The sequence below is a fragment of the Hydra vulgaris genome, chromosome 08 (assembly GCF_038396675.1).
Source record: "Hydra vulgaris chromosome 08, alternate assembly HydraT2T_AEP".
Taxonomy (NCBI): Eukaryota; Metazoa; Cnidaria; class Hydrozoa; order Anthoathecata; family Hydridae; genus Hydra; species Hydra vulgaris.
This window is the reverse complement of record NC_088927.1, coordinates 65,020,001-65,040,000: the sequence shown is the minus strand read 5'-3', so window position 1 is coordinate 65,040,000 and position 20,000 is coordinate 65,020,001. Positions and strand designations below refer to the sequence as shown.

The window sequence follows — 20,000 nt, the reverse complement described above, 5'->3', positions numbered from 1 at the left end:
CAATTTGTGAAAACCTGATACCATTCTTGTTTTGCTATATCATTTAGTGGGAACAGATGACTTTGATTTATAAATACCAAATAACCCCCAACTATTGTGATAACATCTGCGAATTTCTGCGGAATCGTAAACCTGCTAAAATGATAAGTACTTTAACAAGAAAATATTCAAACGCTATACTTAGCATGGTAGTTGTGCATTTACCATATGATAGAACTTTGTTTTCCTCACCCTTGTGAAGAGCTGCCTTTGCTATGCTTTATGCCCCTAAATTGTAACTGAATATTATTTCACCTTATTCGATTTGTTTTACTGCAAGTTACAATTGCTCTTCAATAAAAGTTGTTTGCATTTTACAGATGTAAATTTTAGTCATTTTGTTTTAAAAACTTTAGATAAATAGCAACTACTATCATATTTATTTACATTTAAATTGATAATTTCTAATGAATATCTATATATATATATATATATATATATATATATATATATATATATATATATATATATATATATATATATATATATATATATATACATACATATATATATATTCATGTATATATATATATATACATATATATATATATATATATATGTATATATATATATATATATATATACATATATATATATATACATGTATATATGTATATATATATATATATATATATATATATATATATATATATATATATATATATATATGTATATATATATATATATATATATATATATATATATATATATATATATATATATATATATATATATATATATATATATATACATATATATATATATATATATATATATATATATATATATATATATATATATACATGTATATATATATATATATATATATATATATATATATATATATATATATATATATATATATATATATATATATATATATATATATATATATATATATATATATATATATATATATATATATATATATATATGTATACATATATATTTGTTTTCATAAATTTAGACGCACTCATATTTGAGAAAAGAAATTTTTAGTTTTTTATCAATAAAACATAAACAAACTAAAATTTCGTTCTATTTATTAGATTAATACATACAGAGTACAAAATTTAAAAAAAATTTGCAAAAAAAATACAAATACTAAACAATAATTAGGTACAACTACATGGTGTTGAAAAAAATAAGACAAAAAGAATTATTCATAAATTTAGACGCACGATACATTAGGAGGCCTAATTTATGAACTAATCAATACTTTGTGTATCCACCTTTTGCTTTAATACAACTAAGAACTTTTCTAGGGATAGACTAAACAAGATTTTTGAACATCACTTCTGGGACCCTATACCAGGTCTCCTTAAGCTGCCATGTCCTTCAGCTAGCCAAGTGTGGAAATTTGAACCTTTGCCATTTCACGGTTTTTTGAACCTTTGGAAACCACGGTTAGAAATTTGAACCTTTGCCAATTCCAAGCCCAAATGTTTTCAATTGGGTTCAACTCAGGTGAGTATGGAGGCCAAGGTATTGTCTTGATTATCGTTGAACCACTTCTTTGTATAGTATGCAGTATGTGCAGTAGCGCCGTCTAGTTGAAGTTTCCATGGTTTTTCATTGAGCATAAGAAGGTCAATTGATGGAATTAGATTGTTTTCGAGTACTTCTACGTAAATTCTGGAGTTGATTCTTACGGTGTATGTTTGGTACATACCAACACCTTTGTAATTGAAGATGAAACAGATTCCTATCGAGCCTCCTCCACTTTGTACAGTCGGTCTAATGTACCTTGCGTAATACTTTCTGAAAGCCATTCTTTTGACTGTTATTTTAGATTTGCGATTGATAAGCTCAAAGTTACTCTCATCACTCCACATAATGTTTTTCCATTGTTCTATTGTCCAATACCTTCATCATATGGACGCAGGAGCGGTTACTTCAAAGCAGAGTAGACTACAATCTTTTATTTGATAAGTATTCGGCGGTCTGTGCTTTGAGAAATAGATGTATTTCGCGTTGTATTAAGCTATGTGGTCAATTCTTTGTAACTAATTCTTGAATTAGCTTTGACAGCTCTAAAAAGGGGCACTACCGTTTTTTCTGGTGGTTAACAAGGGTCTACCTAGCCTCATTTTCTTGCTGGCACCACCAGTGTAACGAAAGTTTTGCTTCGTTGTCCGAATCCATTTCTCAGAAACTCCAGTTAACCTGGCAATTTCTCTATTACTTTTGGTTCCTTCTTTGATGTGAGCAATAATTTGCCATCTTTCACCTTGAGTGATACGTCTTTTGCCAATTATTTGCGCCTTTTTAGTGCAAAACTTAAGTTTTGTTTATTCATTAAATAATGATCAACCAACTCCAGGCAAATCATATTTATATAAGGTTTTTTGACAAAATCAATTAGTTTAGGCCTATTAATGAGACATTTAGGAAAAAAATTACTTATTAACTTTTATTTAACAACTTTTATTTGGACTTTTTTGATTGCGCGTCTAAATTTATGAATAGAATAAAATCAAGCTTGTGAATTAACTTTTTTTTGTTAATTAGTATATAACGAGTAATAAAAATCCTGTAAAAAAAATTAAGGTACTCTATAATAGAGTTTCACTTCCTCTATTAAATTAAATATGAAACATAGCGATAACACTTTTATTTTATTTTTGCTTCAAGTATTTTCTTACATATATGTAAAAAAAAATTAGTGCGTCTAAATTTATGAAAACCACTATATATTTATTTTTTACTATATATATATATATATATATATATATATATATATATATATATATATATATATATATATATATATATATATATATATATATATATATATATATATATATATATATATATATATATATATATATATATACATTAATGTATATATATATATATATATATATATATATATATATATATATATATACACTTATATACAATTATATATTATTATACATATATGTATATATATATGTATGTATATATATATATATATATATATATATATATATATATATATATATATATATATATATATATATATATATATATATATATATATATATATATATATATATATATACATATAAACATATATATACATATATATATATATATATAATCATATATATACACATATATATATATATATATATATATATATATATATATATATATATATATATATATATATATATAAATATACATATAAACATATATATACATATATATATATAAATATATATATATATACATATATATATATATATATATATATATATATATATATATATATATATATATATTAATGTATATATATATATATATTAATGTATATATATATATATATACACTTATATACAATTATATATTATTATACATATATGTTTTATATATGTGTATGTATATATATATATATATATATATATATATATATATATATATATATATATATATATATATATATATATATATATATAAATATACATATAAACATATATATACATATATGTATATATATATATATATATATATATATATATATATATATATATATATATATATATATATACATATAAATATATACATAGATACATATAAACATATATATACATATATATATATATATATATATATATATATATATATATATATATATATATATATATATATATATATATATATGTATACATAGTTATATGTACATGTATATATATATATATATATATATATATATATATATATATATATATATATATATATATATATATATATATATATATATATATATATATATATATATATATATATATATACAAATAAACATATAAATATATATATATATATATATATATATATATATATATATATATATATATATATATATATATATATATATATATATATATATATATATATATATATATATATATATATATATATATATATATATATATATATATATATATATATATATATATATATATATATATATATATATATATATATATATACGTATATATTTATATATATATATATATATATATATATATATATATATATATATATATATATATGTATATTTTTAGACTCACTCTATCAATGCACTGTTTACTACTACCCTATAGACTTGGATTCTTTTCATGATATTCTTTCTGAGGGTCATTGGGCTGATGTTTTTTTCTCTTTCAGCTGATAAATGTACCTCTTATGTAACGTCCTTGATTCAGGCAGGAATGAATGCTTTTATTCCTTCTTGTCGGTTTTATTTCAGGCCTTACCTAACTCTATGATATTCTCCTACTTGTGAAGCTGTTATATCTAATTGTAATCATTTTTTTAAATCTTTTTTAAGCAATTTTTTAATTTTAAACTCTATTACTCCTAATTCACTAAACCTTGTATCTTATCTCAGAAGTTAGGATCTTCAGATTTAAAAATTATTTAACAGGATCATTTACAAGAGTAGGGCTAACATTCCATCTCTCATTTATTGGACTGATCTTTTTATCTCTTTCAAGAAAAAGGCAGAATCATTTACAAAAAGCTTTTCATCTAATTCAACTCTTAAACCTTACTGCCACTTTTTCCTTTCATTCTGATTAGATAGGCTTGTTACTCTAACTTCCGTTGTTAAAGTAATATCTTAATAAAAAATTTTTTCGGCTTGCGCTCCAAACAATTATGTAGTTTTACAAAATTGCTCTCCATTACTTTCTTCAATTCTCTCTTAACTATTTAATAAGTGCTTGACTGAGTCTTGTTTTCCTACCTAATGAAAAGAAGCATCTGTTGTTCAGAGACATTCCGAACTCCTCCAGTTTTTAACTGATGTCTTTCTTCTGTTATTAACAAGTTCTTTGAGTCTTTGATAAATAAATTTCTCACATCCCATTTCAAGTCAAATAACTTACTGCCATACAATCAATACAGTTTTTGATTTTCTCGCTCTATGACTGACTAGCTAACTGCTGTGACTGAAAGATCATAAACCAAGATTTGTTCTGCATTAGATGGAGACGGAGTGGCTAGGGCTATTACTCTTGACATATCAAAATCTTTTGAAAAAGTTTTGCATGCTGGTTTACTTCATAAGCTTGCTTTATATCGTTTATCTATGAAAGTTTTTAAGAATATAAAATTTTTCTAAAAACTTTATTAAAATCATCCTCATAATCATAGCTTTGTAAATATACTTTATTAAACTCATCCTTAAAATCATAGCTTTGTAAATATAGTTAGACCTGGCTTATCTGCTAAGCTTGAGCATCACTTCTATTGCCGTAAAGTTGTATCTCTTTCTCTTTTCTATATATCATGGTCGCTGCTCAAACGAGCTAAAATCTCTAGTTCTATCAACTAAAACTCAATCTTCTTGACTTGTCTTCTAGCAAAGTCTCATTCATTTACTGTATTTATCCCTGCATGTTTTTAAAACTTTTATTTGTCAAGTTTTTTCCCATTTTTTAATCCTTCAGATCTCTCTCCCATCACCATGTTTTCCTGACTCATGCAACCTAAAACTTATCAAGTCTTCTGTCAACTGTTGCTTTGGTCTATAACTCTATTCTTTAAGTCATTATTATTTGTTTGCTAAGTCATCGCAATTTGTTGCAATTCCGTCGTCGTAAAAAGTTTCATTTTCTTTCTGTTTTTACAAAAGTGCAGTGCAGATTGAACATAACTTACCAAACTTTTCTTTATAACAAAATGGTTTGATAGTTTACGCAACATCACTCCGTAACTCTAGATGATGATTACTACAATGTTAAAAAATTAAATTTGGAAACTAATTCAAAGTTAAGGCATGCCTGTTGCCAGACATACAAGAAACGCCATCACAAGGAAAAGAGTTCCTACTAGATAAAAATAAATTATTGTCGAATTTTTAAACATTGTAAAGCACTTATAAAAAAGTGTACTATTTTCTCATCAATTATTGTTTTTTTTTTGTTTGTTTTATATTTGATTTTTTTTCATATTTTTTTTTTTTTTCATATTTATTCATACTTTTTGACATTACCAAGCGTCCACTAGCAAGCCAAATTAAATCTCTAATTTTTTTTCTACATGAATAATAAATAATTAAAATAAAACTAAAATTATTGTTTTGTTTTTTACTTTCGTTTGAATCTTTATAACAAACAGCGCAACCTACTTGAAAAAGTGTGTTTAATTTGTAAAATTTTCAGAGTATGACGTATGTTACAATAGATAGAAAAACACAACCATGTAATGAAACTTGAATTTTCATGCTTATCAGCAATCTTCAGCCATATACATATATATATATGTATATGTATATGTATATATATATTTATATATATATATATATATATATATATATATATATATATATATATATTATATATATATATATATATATATATATATATATATATATATACAAACACATATATATATATATACACACACATATTTATATATATATTATATATATATATATATATATATATATATATATATATATATATATATATATATAAATATATATATATATATATATATATATATATATATATATATATATGTATATATATACATATATGTATATATATATATATATATATATATATATATATATATATATATATATATATATATATATATATATATATATATATGTATATGATTATTCATTTTTCTAATTTTTATTTTTAAAAACACAAGTTTAAAAAAATTTCCTTACTCAAATAAACTGCTGAATAAAACACTTACTTTACATAACAAAATCCTGAAGTTGGTTTGGTACATGTGGTCTTTGTAAACTTAAACTTAGCTCTATTTATTGAATATGCAAAACCAACCAGGAGCGTAAAAGTGTAGTTGGTTGATTCATGAAGAATATCTTTATTTATAACTAAACTTGGTGTATGAAAACCGGTTGTTGTAGCATTTTTCAACAAAATCTCAGAAGGAACAACACCATAATCATTTGTTATAATCCACTCTGCTGCTAATCTAAAATTTTAAACATAGCAAATCTTGAGAAATTATAAAAAGACATCATTTAAAAACTATTTCTTCTTCCAACTATTATTTAAACATTGCTTGTCCAAGCCAAGATATAAAACTGATCCTTTATTAGGGCAAGCGATTCTCTTTAGAAAGTTAAAGCAAGAATTAAAACTCCAATAAAAAGTCCCAAATATAATTTTGGGTAAAGAGTTATATTTTGATCCTTTTAGTGGTGTTATTACAGAAAAAACACTCAAACAATTTATATAAAAAATGACATTATGAAAACCCATCTAAACCACGCAGGTGTGCAACCAAGGATATTAGAAATGTAATAAAAAATTTGATTACCTTTGAAAAGCACAATCTGCGCAGATAAATGAATAAACAACACGCTCTTTAAAATTCAGTTTCTCGTCACAGTTGGATATGCATCTAGGTGTTAAAAGCATTTGTTCAAAGTTGTTCAAAATAACTGTTATATATAAATTTATTTTTACATACCCTGTTTTGAAATTATTTTGTTTAAAATTTAGTTAGTTTATTTTATTTAAACTTGAATAAGTTAAATTTGAAAATTCACATAAAATTAGTTCAAATTTCTATAATTTTAATTTTTTTAAATTTACCTCTCCTATGCTAGGTTACAAAAGGTGTAACAATAGGTGACATAGAAGTTGGCCCAACCAGTTAAATAAAACAGACAGTTCACTGTATGTTTAATGTAGTAGTGACAACCTATGCATAGTAATCCAAAATATGATGATAAGTTAAGTCTTACAAGTTTGTAACTAACTATTTTCTGCATGATAAAAATGTTTTAAATATAGCAAGAGGTCCAAGCTTGCACTTAAATAGCTTCAAACTCAAGAGGGAGAAGGGGGTTCTATCAATCTATTAAGTTTTTCTAAAAAATGCCCTTTTTCTAAGTTCTGCAGCAACAATGAAAAGCAAACCGTTTAAAAAAAATATTGTTTTGTAACCCATTTTTAAATAGACATGATAGCAAACATTAGCTTCAAAGGTGTACTTTATTTGTTTTACGTTTTTTTAAAACCTTTTGATTTTTACATTTTTTTCACACATATTTGATGCCAGCACTTAGTTGAATTTTAATAATTTTAATTCCACTAGTTGGGTTCTACCTGGTATAACCGACAAACAAGTGGATCCATTGCTTGACGCTTGTATCAATCCAGCTTCTGTATCTAAAGTGATTTCCAGCATAAACTCTTCTTCAGCTGATGGTACGTACAAAATACCTGTTATGGTCTTGAAGAAGTGTCTTTCGGAGCTGTCATCTATACTTTCATATCTATTTAAATAGTACATATTAGAGTCTTGTCTTCCAGCCTGCTGGAAAGCGGCATCTCTTATCTCTATTTTTAAAAACTCTGGAGAGCAATCTGACTTGTCTAACTTCCATCCCATTAGTCTTCTTCCTATCATGTCATATTAATTCTCAGATCAAAAAATCTCGTATTTCATCTCAAAAATTAGGCTCCAAAGACTACTGGAGAATCTTTAACAGTTTTTATAATAAGAGCAAATCTGTTATTTTTTATCTCTTGCATAGGTCAGATTTTTCCTTTCACCTAAAGTAAAAGCTAAATTGTTTAGTAAAAACGTTTCTTCAATCTTATCTCTTGATTTCATAAATCATTTGGGAGATCCCTAATGTATATAAATAAAGTATAGGTCCATCCTTGACCTATACTTTATTAATATACATTAGGGATCTCCCAAAAACCCTAACATCTGAGGTGGCATTGTTTGCTGATGATACTATCATTTAATTTTGTCTTGATGAAAGTCCAACACTTTCTGATTGCTTAAAGGAGACATTTAAGCTTAAGAAGGATCTTACATCTGCTACACCATGGAGCTCTCAATGGCTGGTGAACTTTAACATAGTTAAAATTCAATTTTTTCAGCTGATCGCCTTGGCAACAATCTAGATCTTCTTTTATTTTTGAACGACAATGTACTCGATTAGTCATCTACCCTGAATCTTTTAGAATTAACTCTTACTTCTAATTTTTATGGAACCATATATCAAATTCATTGCTAAATTAAAGCTGCAGAGGTTGCATCTTTTTATTGTGCTCTTAATCTTCCAAAACTCTTAATAACTTATTGTCAATTTTTAACTCCAGATTCTATTCTTTTTACTCTATAAATCTCAAATCCGTCCTTGAATGGAATGTTGCCATATCTGGAGCAGGTCTTTCAATAATGCCCTCTCTCTTTTTGACGAGGTGCAAAAATGTATTGTAGACAGTGTCGGACCTGCTATTGCAGCTAACTCTCTACCATTTTCAGATACTTTTACTTATATCTTTTTTCTCATCCTTATAATGTAACTGTTCCTAAGTGCTCCAAAAATTATTATTTGTATAGTTTTTCCTCAAACATCAGTGCTTTGAGTTTTGCTACCTGTATCTTGTTTTTCTAACTTATATACCTTGCTATCTTTTAAGTTCTCCATTAATCGTTATCTTGCTTTATAAACTTCATCTTTTCTTGCTCAGTATTTTTCAACTCTAATTGTAGTAGCTTGTAGCCTTGTTGGAAGGGAAGAGGTTGAAAAAAATACCTTGTACATAGGTTTTTGGTTCAACAAACCTTTTTTAGATGATTGAAAACTCCCAGAACAAAGCAGCATGAGAAAAATTAATTTCAGACCAAGTTAGTGCAACATATAAAGAGTCTGAAATTGTGTCGCTCAAAACAGGAGGTAGACCTTTAACTAATTCAAAAAGAGCAATACAGCCTACTGCAGAATGGAGTCACGAAGATTTGATAACCATTAGGGTTAATAGAAGTTATCAGGTATGGATGCAATATCAAAAGAAGTGCGGGTAAAGCATGGACAAAAAACAATAACATCAGGGTTTAAAGAATTCATGGTGTATATTATTAGGTCCTTAATGGAGTACTACTCAACAGTGAAGCCTGATTGATTATAAATTAGAAACTGGGACTTTTAATATGTGACTTATTGTTCATGTAAAAAAGGTATAGCAATTCACCTGGTAAATGATTAAAGGAAAAAAATGAGAAAAGTATAGGTTGATGGAGGTTGTATTAGGGTAGAGTATAAAGTAATGGAGTTTACTTTAAGTCTAGAATTGGTACTGTTAATGTGGCACGTTACTTCAGTTGCGATATTTCAAAGAGATCAAACTATTTGAAGGGGATTTTTTCAAACCTAAAAAAAGAAACATCTAATCAGATGATCAGATAATACATTTAAAACCGAATATTCAGGAGAATTATAAAAATTCTATTTTTTATAAGTATTGACCTTAGAAATTTTTATTTCACACTTTGCCCACATTTCTGTCTGAAGATGATGAAACTGATGTTATGGAAGTATGCATTATACCCTATTTCCCTCTTTAGAGAAACCATAAATCTATTGTAAAATAACCTAACAACACAATTGAGATAAAAAGGATCTCTTCCTCGAAAAAAATTATCTTGTTAGACAAAAACTTTATGGTGGAGAGTTTGAAAAAACGAGTATAACAGATTAATGAAACTAACAAATAAGCTTAGAGATGTTCTTTATAAAGATCTAATGGAATTTTATGATACTTTCGATACTGTGGCTTTACAAGACTGGTTTTAAATAAGTAGGATTAAACTAAAACCTTTCTTTTATTGATTTTATTAGAAATTTCCGAATTAATGATATAAAATATAGATATTATTTTGCATAAAACTATTATTTAAAAACTTTGGCAAATCTATATTTCTGGCATATATAAAATTTACCGAATGGTCACACACGAGCAGTGAACGCCTGAGTGGAGAAATAAAGAACATTAGAATAAAGGAAAATTATTTTTCGAACAAAGCATATTTTGACAGTTGTCAAGACAAAATTAAAGATTAATAGGGGAATATTTAAAAATGAATAAGACAGACAATACACCTTAATAGTACTATCAATAATAGTAAACAAATATTTTTATAAACAATAATATGAACGAAAATATAAAAAAAAATATGTCACCAAACAAATAAAAAAATAATTAAAAAAATAAATGAATAAAATAAAACAAAAAATAGATTCCAAAAATAAAATGAATGTATGCAACAATAAAAAGGCCTCAGAATGAAAAAAATATTAATGCTAATGTGTAAACATAATTTGTGTAGTGATTAAGTAATAAACATCTCCTCAGAATCGCGTCTATTATTACTAGCACTTCGATGAGGATCAGCACTTTATAACTAGTTTATACCATCAGACAAACATCATCGCCACTTATGCTTTACCCCGCGTCATAAAATATAGATGCATTATAAAATATAGATGTTATTTTATATAATATTATTAAGACACAGTTTACTGCTAGTTTTAGCAGTAAACTGTGTTCGTAAGTAAGTTCTACTATGAAGTTTATCATAAACTGGTTGTTTTTCTGTTGTTGAGATCCTGTTCTTAAACATTATAATTGTACCTTACTAGAAAAACTTAATTTGAGAGTGAGTACTTTTCTTATACACAAAACCTCATAGATTTTAGCACACTTAAAAACTAAAAAATAGCAAATGCATTGAAAATAAAAATTAAAAAAATTCCAGTCAAAATTATTTGATTAAACAATAATTTATTATTATTGCTAAAAATCTATTATTATTGCTAAGAAAAATGTAGGTACAAGAAACTGCAAGTTAATCTTACTCAATATAAAACATGAAATTATGTTTATACAAATATTATAAGTATTTAAAAAAAGCTACAATAAAATACCTAAATTAAAGCAACAAATATAAAACCTACGTTAAAGTAATAACTGGTACATCTTCTGCAATGATAAGAATTTCTTGAATAAAACAGTTGGACTTTGTTAGTTCATTTAAAAAAATATCTCTTCCAGCAACTTTTATTCCACAAACTTTAATATAATAATTAGTTGCTTCTAAAAACTGTTGTGTGCTAAAATTCATTTCAGAGCTGTTTGAAGAAATACCTATCCATGTTTGATTAAAACATGTGTAACTAGAATAATTTAAATTTAACTTTGTAAAATTTTCCATGGCATAACTTGCTTCTAAAAAATCAGAAGAAACTTTGCAACTCCAGGTGAAGGTGATATTTTTAATGCCACTTTCTTGATTATCTGGATCATAACTGGACATAGCACTTATAGTAAAGTTTTGGAAATAACTATGTTTTATTTTATAAGCATAAGAGGCAAAAAAGCCATTCGAAATGCTCATAGACAATGGTAAAAATGTAACATTTATGTAAGCGGTATAATCGTAATAATAATCTCCATAAAAATACCGCAACTTTAAATAGTATATACCAAAATCAAGCGAATTTTTTAAGATTGTGTAGGTTACTTTTTGTTGAGATAGGATCCCTTCTATTGAACTTATTGCTGAAATAGAGCTATTCAGAGTCCATTGAAAACTAAAACTTTCATTTTTGCAATACTGTCTAACACTATCAACAGTAGCAGTAAAATCATTTAAGACACTTCGAAAAACAGTTACTGGATCTAAAATAGTCCCATAAGAAAATCTTACCTCTGGCACAGAACAAAATAATACTTCAATGAAATAACTTAAACTCAGAGTCTGCAAAGCATTACTGCTTGTTACAATAAGATTGTATGTATTCTCGTTTTCATATGAATGAATCAATTGAAATGACGCAGGAGAATAACCTTTTAGATTCATAACTGATTGATTATATAATGAAGAAGTACCATCACCCCAATATACAGAGTAATTCCTATATGACCCAATATCTTGATATATATTTAATATAAAAGGTTTTCCAAGAGATAACTTAATCCATTGTTTCTGAGCCACTAGACTAAATGAAGGAGTTGTTTTTACAACTAACGGAGACATTAAGCAAAAAACAGTTATGTTTGTTGAATTGGAGTAAGAAGAATGAATTGCTTCATTTAGATGTACAAGAATATTATAAGCATAAGTTGTGACTGTGTACACATTGCATGCAGAATATCTAGGAACGAAATTAAAATGAATTAATACAAATAATATTATTATAAACATAATATTTTGAATATATGATTGAATATATGATTAAATAATACATATTACTTTAAAACAAACATTTTATTATAAGGTTTGTTCTTGATTGTTCGTGATCAACAGCATTATTAGCCTTTTAGAACTATATAAAATTTTTAAAACAAAGTTAAATTGAAATTAAAAGGTGTTATGGTTGTTAAATTAAAGGTGTTAGATGTTAAATTGAAATTGAAAGGTGTGAAATAGCTCTCAAAAAATGGATAAATAATGTTTTTATGGCCGAATTAGTTTCAAAAAAGATTAAATTCAATGTTAAATTTCAAAATCTTTTTTGAAAATAACTTTAATAAAAAACAAAATTTAGGTTTCATTTGTTATGTTTTTGAATTAAAAATAATGGAGACATTTAAATACTGACATTAGTTAATTTCAAACTGTTTTTATTATTGTTCAAAATTTTATTTATGAAAATGAAAATACTTTTAATATTTTAAAAAAGTTATGAGCAATATCAACGATCATTAGTGAATAAGTTCCCATTGCAAAGTTAACTAAAGTTAAATATTTATTTATAAACAATAAAATTTATCTCTATACATTGGTGTACAATCAAATATTTTTTTACGATCAAGAACAATTTGAAATTCTTATTATATGTATTTTTTGTATTTGATTCATTCTTTTATTGAAAAACTTATTTTAAATAGATAAAAAGGACATAAAAAAAAATGTTATAAAAAATAAAAAAATCTAACTATGGAATATAAATTTTTTGAAAGTATTTCAAGAAAATGTGAGTAACTTTAAATAATATCATAATGTAATTTTAAAATGTTTAAAATCTTTTTTCATTTGTTAAACTAAAAATAATAAAAAAATTTTAACAGGTATATCCCTATAAACCCAGTTTTAAAAACGGTCAAAAATATTTGATTGTTCACTAATGTATTGAGATGTATTTAATGTATTTAAATATTATTGTCTTGTGTAATGACTTGTACAATTTGCAATCGAAACTATTACAATTTGCATAGTAAGTCTTTAAATAATGTGGGACTTCTTACTTCTTTAATACAACTCTTTAAGTGAGAAACAAATTCTTTAATTTATTTAAAAAGCCTATTTTTGAATATTTGAAAATTTATTGCTTATTTAGAACAATCTACAATAATAAACATACACGCTAATGATTATTTTATGTACATTACATTTAAGATTTAAAAAATTATGAAAAAATCTGCCTTCAAGTTTAGAAGAAATTGTTTCTTATCTAAAGGGTTTAAAATTTCATAGTGATAGTTATGCCATGTGTTATTAATCTTAATTAAATGTGCAACCAATTAGAGATTTTCGAAGGTAAAAAAAATTTATTTAAATTAATAAAAACTAAAATAATTTAAGGGTTGAAAATTATGTCTTAATGAAGTTTATAATAATATATTCTTGAGTGTATTTATTTTTTTTATTTTTTATTATAAATTAATTAAAATATTATTTCAAAAAAAGTTTAATTTATGGGTTATATAATGTCTAGTTAGTAAGTGACTAGGACTGGTATTTTTTAAGGACCGCAGCCAGAATTAATAAAATAACGCAAGAACCATGACTATTTCTAGAGCAGCATAAAAGATGACAAATATTTCAAAAGGCTAGAATTATTTTATCAAGAATTAGGGTTTGTGTTCTGTTTCATATATATATTTATTATATGGTAACTAATAAGTATTATGATCACCACTTCTTTCTGCTCTTGCATGGACGTTTTTTGTAACTTTTCAATATAAATAATCTTAAGCATCTTTCTTTGTTGACTGAAGGTCTTTCATGATATAATTAATCAATTTTTCCAACTATTCAATCAACAATCAAGATTTCCAACTAGTTACTAAATTTTTTTTTGCTTTGAGTCACTGAATGTTGATACTTAATCTGTTATAAATAATCTGCCTTTTTACACTTACCACATAAACCTTTCCTGACCATTGACCGTGACCATTAATGTTGAAAAGATCTAAAACTTACTTAACAGCACTAACACGTTACTGGACACATTCACTAATCCCTAAACATCTTAACCAATACACCAAAAAAATTACCGACCTGGACTAACAGAGCACTCTGGACAACTAGTTTCACTTAATTACAGAGCATACATTCTGTTAGTTGACTAGCCATATTCAATGTTTATAAACATTCTTGTTCCAAATAAACTCCTATTTAGGCAATTTTTCAATGAGTTTTTTGTATGTTTTTCCTTATATATTTTAAATTTATTTTTTACTTTCATTACATTATTGCTTGAATTTTCTTCTCAACATCTTTTCTTCATCTTTAAATTTCAAAGTTTTGCATATTTTCACAAAGTTTTTTTTTGTTTCATTGTTTCCAGCAATTTTATTGTCACAATTGGTTTTTGTAATACAAAGTAAGGTTTTAAACAAATAATATATGTAAAGCCTTATCTTGCATATTATTTTATCTTTCTTTTTATCTAATGTTGCCAGGTTATTCAATTTGGTCTCTGATTAAGACATTTTACTTTCGATTTTGATTTTTGTCTTTGCTCTAATTTTATTCTCATTTACTAACTAGGATTTCTTGTTGTTTCATATTTTTCACCTATTTCATTGCAAATTTGTTCAATATAAGTTTTATATTGTTTACACCTCACATTACTTACTGAGCTTGTTTTTTGTTGCCATATTACTTATTTTGTCTTCTGATCAAGACACTTGTGTTCTAATCAAAAGCAACCTAACTTAGATCAAGACTCATAAGATCAACTTTCGGTTTTTGTTATGTAGGCTGCATGGACCAATCAAAAACTTTTTTATTATTATAAAAAAAAAAAACATTCAATACCTATTTAAACTAATGATAGGTTACTAAGTAAACCTCTGATGTTAAAAGAATTTTTAAATTAAGCATTTAACTCAAATCTGGCAAATGAGGCATAAAATGATATAAAGATGCTTCTACATAATTTTAAACCTTGTGGTTTACAGTTTAGCTTTGGCTAAAGTTTTGTTTACAACAGTATATCATAAACGTATACAATAAAATATAAATAACTTAAATAAAAATAGAATTCTAGTAAAAACTTCTATAATGTAAGTAATATCTAAGTTTTATGACTTTTTCGTTATCATTAGACAAGAAATTTAAAGGCAAAGCTGTTATATAAAGTATAAAGTAGTTTATAAATTTTTTTTTTAATTCGATCTAAAATTTTTAGCAAACAATATAAACATGTGACAACCCAAAAGTTTCTATTGTTTGCTAAAAAAAAAAAAAAATTAACTAAACTTCTTTTATTTGGTTTTAAGAACTGTCACTATATACATTATTTAAAAACTTTGCAGAATTTTGTATTCTTATCTTAAAATATAAAATGTAACCACTATAAAAATTAAATGCAGTCACTCTATATGGGAAATAAAAACCAATTTTGCGGTAGAAAAAGGTTTAGTCAACTAAGTTAAATCAAGTTGCAGAGTAATATATTTTTACTCTGCAACTTGATTTAACTTAGTTGACTAAACCTTTTTCTACCATATCAAAAAGAACATATGGTTTGTTTAACTGAATTTTATGACAAAATTATCCTACAATACCTAAAATATCCAACAATTAAAAAGTTTTTTAAACTATTTTTCTTAATGACACGAAGTGTTGCTAATATTAGGCGTAGTTATTTTGTTGCTAAATTTCTTTCATATAAACAAAGAAGTGCTTGACAATTCTAAAAAAGATGATGTGTTTAGATGATGATGCATTTTATTTATCTTTTAATGTAGATAATCTCCCAGTGTTTAAACCACGTTTCACTCAACTTTGGTCAATTACAACATCTAATTTAAAGTTTGAACTTTGTTTTCTTGAGCATTGCAGAAATACTAAAGCACCCTGTTGAAAGGATTTCATTTACTTCATATCTTGATGGAGTATGCAACTAGATTCTAAGTTGAATTTTAAGAACACGTTATTTATTAGTGACCTACTTTGACAAAACTTTATTTTACATACTTCTAGTTCTATACCTAATATATTACATATATTTTTTGGTAGGTGAAGATTTCTGCAGCAAAACAAGCCTTTAGGTAAAAATATCACCAAGGAGAAGGAAAACTATGATATAAAATCCCCACTATAATGCTGTGTGCTTATGTTGTAACAATTACATTAGTCGTTTAAAGCAACTTGGTGGGCAGGTTTGTAGGCCAGCTATTTAAAGTCACCTTTGAACTTAGTGAGTTAATGTAGGAAACATGTGAAAATATAAAAAGATGGAAAACTAAGAAAACAAATTGTTAAATCAGAATTTATCATAAGGTGATTCCAGGTATGCCTTTCTCTAATACTGATCACACCATTATACACATCAGTTATTTACTTTTGAGATCTATATATGAAACTTATATGGATATATAACTTTTTTTAAACTTGACTCTTTGATTTCTCTTTTTTTTTTTTTTTTATTCTTATTTTCAACTTTTTTGTTATTTATTTTTTCAAAGCCTTATTTATCTTATAGCAATCAGAGTATAAAGGTTTTTTATTATTATATTTTTTCAGCAGAAAATTCATACATTTTGTATGAAAATATACAGATACAATTCGATGAATAAAAAATTAGAAGGCAAAAATATTTTTTATTTGTTTTTATTTTTTATTGTATGAAGGATTGTTTTATTAAAATTATTTAATGATGCTTTAGATCAAAGCAAACAAATAGCAACACTGGAAAAGTCTATTTTTTAAAGTTAATGATTTGTATAACTATTCAATATTCATAATAATTATTTAAGATTTGGTTCGCTTCTTTATAGATAAATTTGGTATTGCTAACTATTATGGGAGAAAATATCGACTGATTCATGAAATAAAATTTGAACCATGCTTTTCAAAAGTTGGAAGCAGATTTATGACTTTAAACTTTTTACTTATTCGATATAAGGAATTGAACAAAAATACACTATTTATTACAAATATAAAAAGTCTATGTCAACAACTAATTTACTGACTAATTAAACTGTGTAATTTAACACATATGAAATATTCCCTTTACGTTGAATTTTTTTTCTTTAAACGAATCCAAAAGCTCGCAACTTTGAAGCATAATTTTTGCAATAAAGAAATATTTTTGATCCTTATGAAATTCATGGGGACCAAAAAGTCACCTAAACATCACGTGCCAATAGTAACGTGAAAAACACGTCCATAAATCATGTTTTTTGGTCATTTCATGGGGACAAAAAAGTCACGTAAATGTCATGTGCCAAAAGTAACATACAAAACACCTTTTTGTCACGTCGCTACACCTGCTGGGTGTGCATCTCTTCTTTGGCAATGTTAGACCAGGATCTGAGAAATAAAAATGTGTTGTTGGCATGGTTGTTTGTTAATACTGAGTTCAGTAATAGAATTCTAAACAAAAAAAGTATGCTTAAAATGAGATCTGTCAAACGATGTGTAGAACTGCTTTCAGACTTGTGTTTCTTTGTAGATAAATGTTTTTTTTAGTTGACTAAGGTTGGTTTAAAGGTCGATTTAAATTATTTAATGAATAAAATTAAAAAAATAGTATTTAAGCCAAAATTTTTGCAGGATACCTTTAGTGACTGGCAACCAATCAGAAGTAGTCAAACCCATGATAACTTTATGCATTATGTTAAATTGTGGATTTCTGTTAAAGGTTTTTATGCTATTTATTAGTTTATTATAAACACCATTATCAAAAAATTTGTGGAGCAAAAGATCATGAGGTGTATCAAATGCTTTTTTATAATCAAATAAAGAGTATCAACACTGTAGCTTGTTGCTATTGAATATGAATTCTGATTGACACGGTCTAGTAAAATTGTAACATATGTTTTATTTGGAACAAATCTATGCTGTTTTAGAGATAAAAGTTTAATTTCAAACTGATACTTTAAACAGAAGTAAAAGGAATTAGTTAGTAGTTTGAAGCATCATGTTAAGATTTTTTTTTTATGAAGAGGCGTAATATTAGCTTCTTGCCACACAGCTGGGACTTTAACTTCAGAACTGTATTTTATAAATATATAAGTATTAGCACATTCAATAAAGAAGGGCATTTGGATATAAACCAAGTTTTGAGAGCAACAATTCCGCGTAGTTTTTATTTAGTCCTTTTTAGATTAATGTTTTTTCAATCATAGAAGTTAAACATTTTTTGAATGAGAGTAGCAATTCAGATGAACTTAAAGAGGTATAATCAAATTAAACTCCAGGCAAAACTGATATTTTGAATGCCACTTTCTTGATTATCTAGATCATAACTGGACATTTCATTTATTGTAAAGTTTTCAAAATAACTACGGTTTCTATTATGCATTTGATAAGCATAAGAAGCCAAAAGGCTATTCTGAATGATCAGAGACAATGATAAAAACGTAACATTTATGTAAGCGGTATAATCATAATAATAACAATCTCCATAGAAATACCAAACGTTAATTTTTACCAAAATCAAGCGAATCTTATGAGATTGTGTAGGATACTTTTTGTTGCGATAGGATCTCTTTTATTGAACTTATTGCTGAAATAGAACTATTCAGAGTCCATTGAAAACTAAAATTTTCATTTTTGCAATACTGTCTAACACTATCGACAATAGCAATAAAATCTTTTGAGACACTTTAAAAAACAGTTACTGGATCTAAAATAGTCTCATAAGAAAATCTACCCTCTGGCACAGAACAAAATAATAGTTTAATGTTGTAACAAAAACTCAGAGTCTGCAAAGCATTACTGTTTGTTACAATGAAATTGTAGATATTCTTGTTTTCAAATGAATATTTCAACTGAAATCAAAGAGAAGAGAAACCATTCAGATTCATAACTGATTGATTATTATATGAGTAAGTACGATCACCCCAATCTATAGTGTAATTCTTATATGACCCTATATCTTGATATATATTTAATATAAAAGGTTTTCCAAGAGATAATTCAATCCATTGTTTCTGAGC

The 20,000-nt window shown here is 25.4% G+C and overlaps 1 protein-coding gene across 1 annotated transcript in view; it reads right to left on the bottom strand.

The window, feature by feature from the left end:
* LOC105846130 (polycystin-1-like protein 2) overlaps positions 1–20,000 on the bottom strand; it is a 194,334-nt gene that overhangs the window by 69,923 nt on the left and 104,411 nt on the right. Inside the window, exons 13-15 of the mRNA XM_065804171.1 lie at positions 11,777–12,976; positions 7,333–7,416; positions 6,742–6,984 (exon numbers count right to left, since the gene is read on the bottom strand). Coding sequence (XP_065660243.1) covers positions 6,742–6,984; positions 7,333–7,416; positions 11,777–12,976 — 1,527 coding nt within the window. The remainder of the gene's footprint in view (positions 1–6,741; positions 6,985–7,332; positions 7,417–11,776; positions 12,977–20,000) is intronic.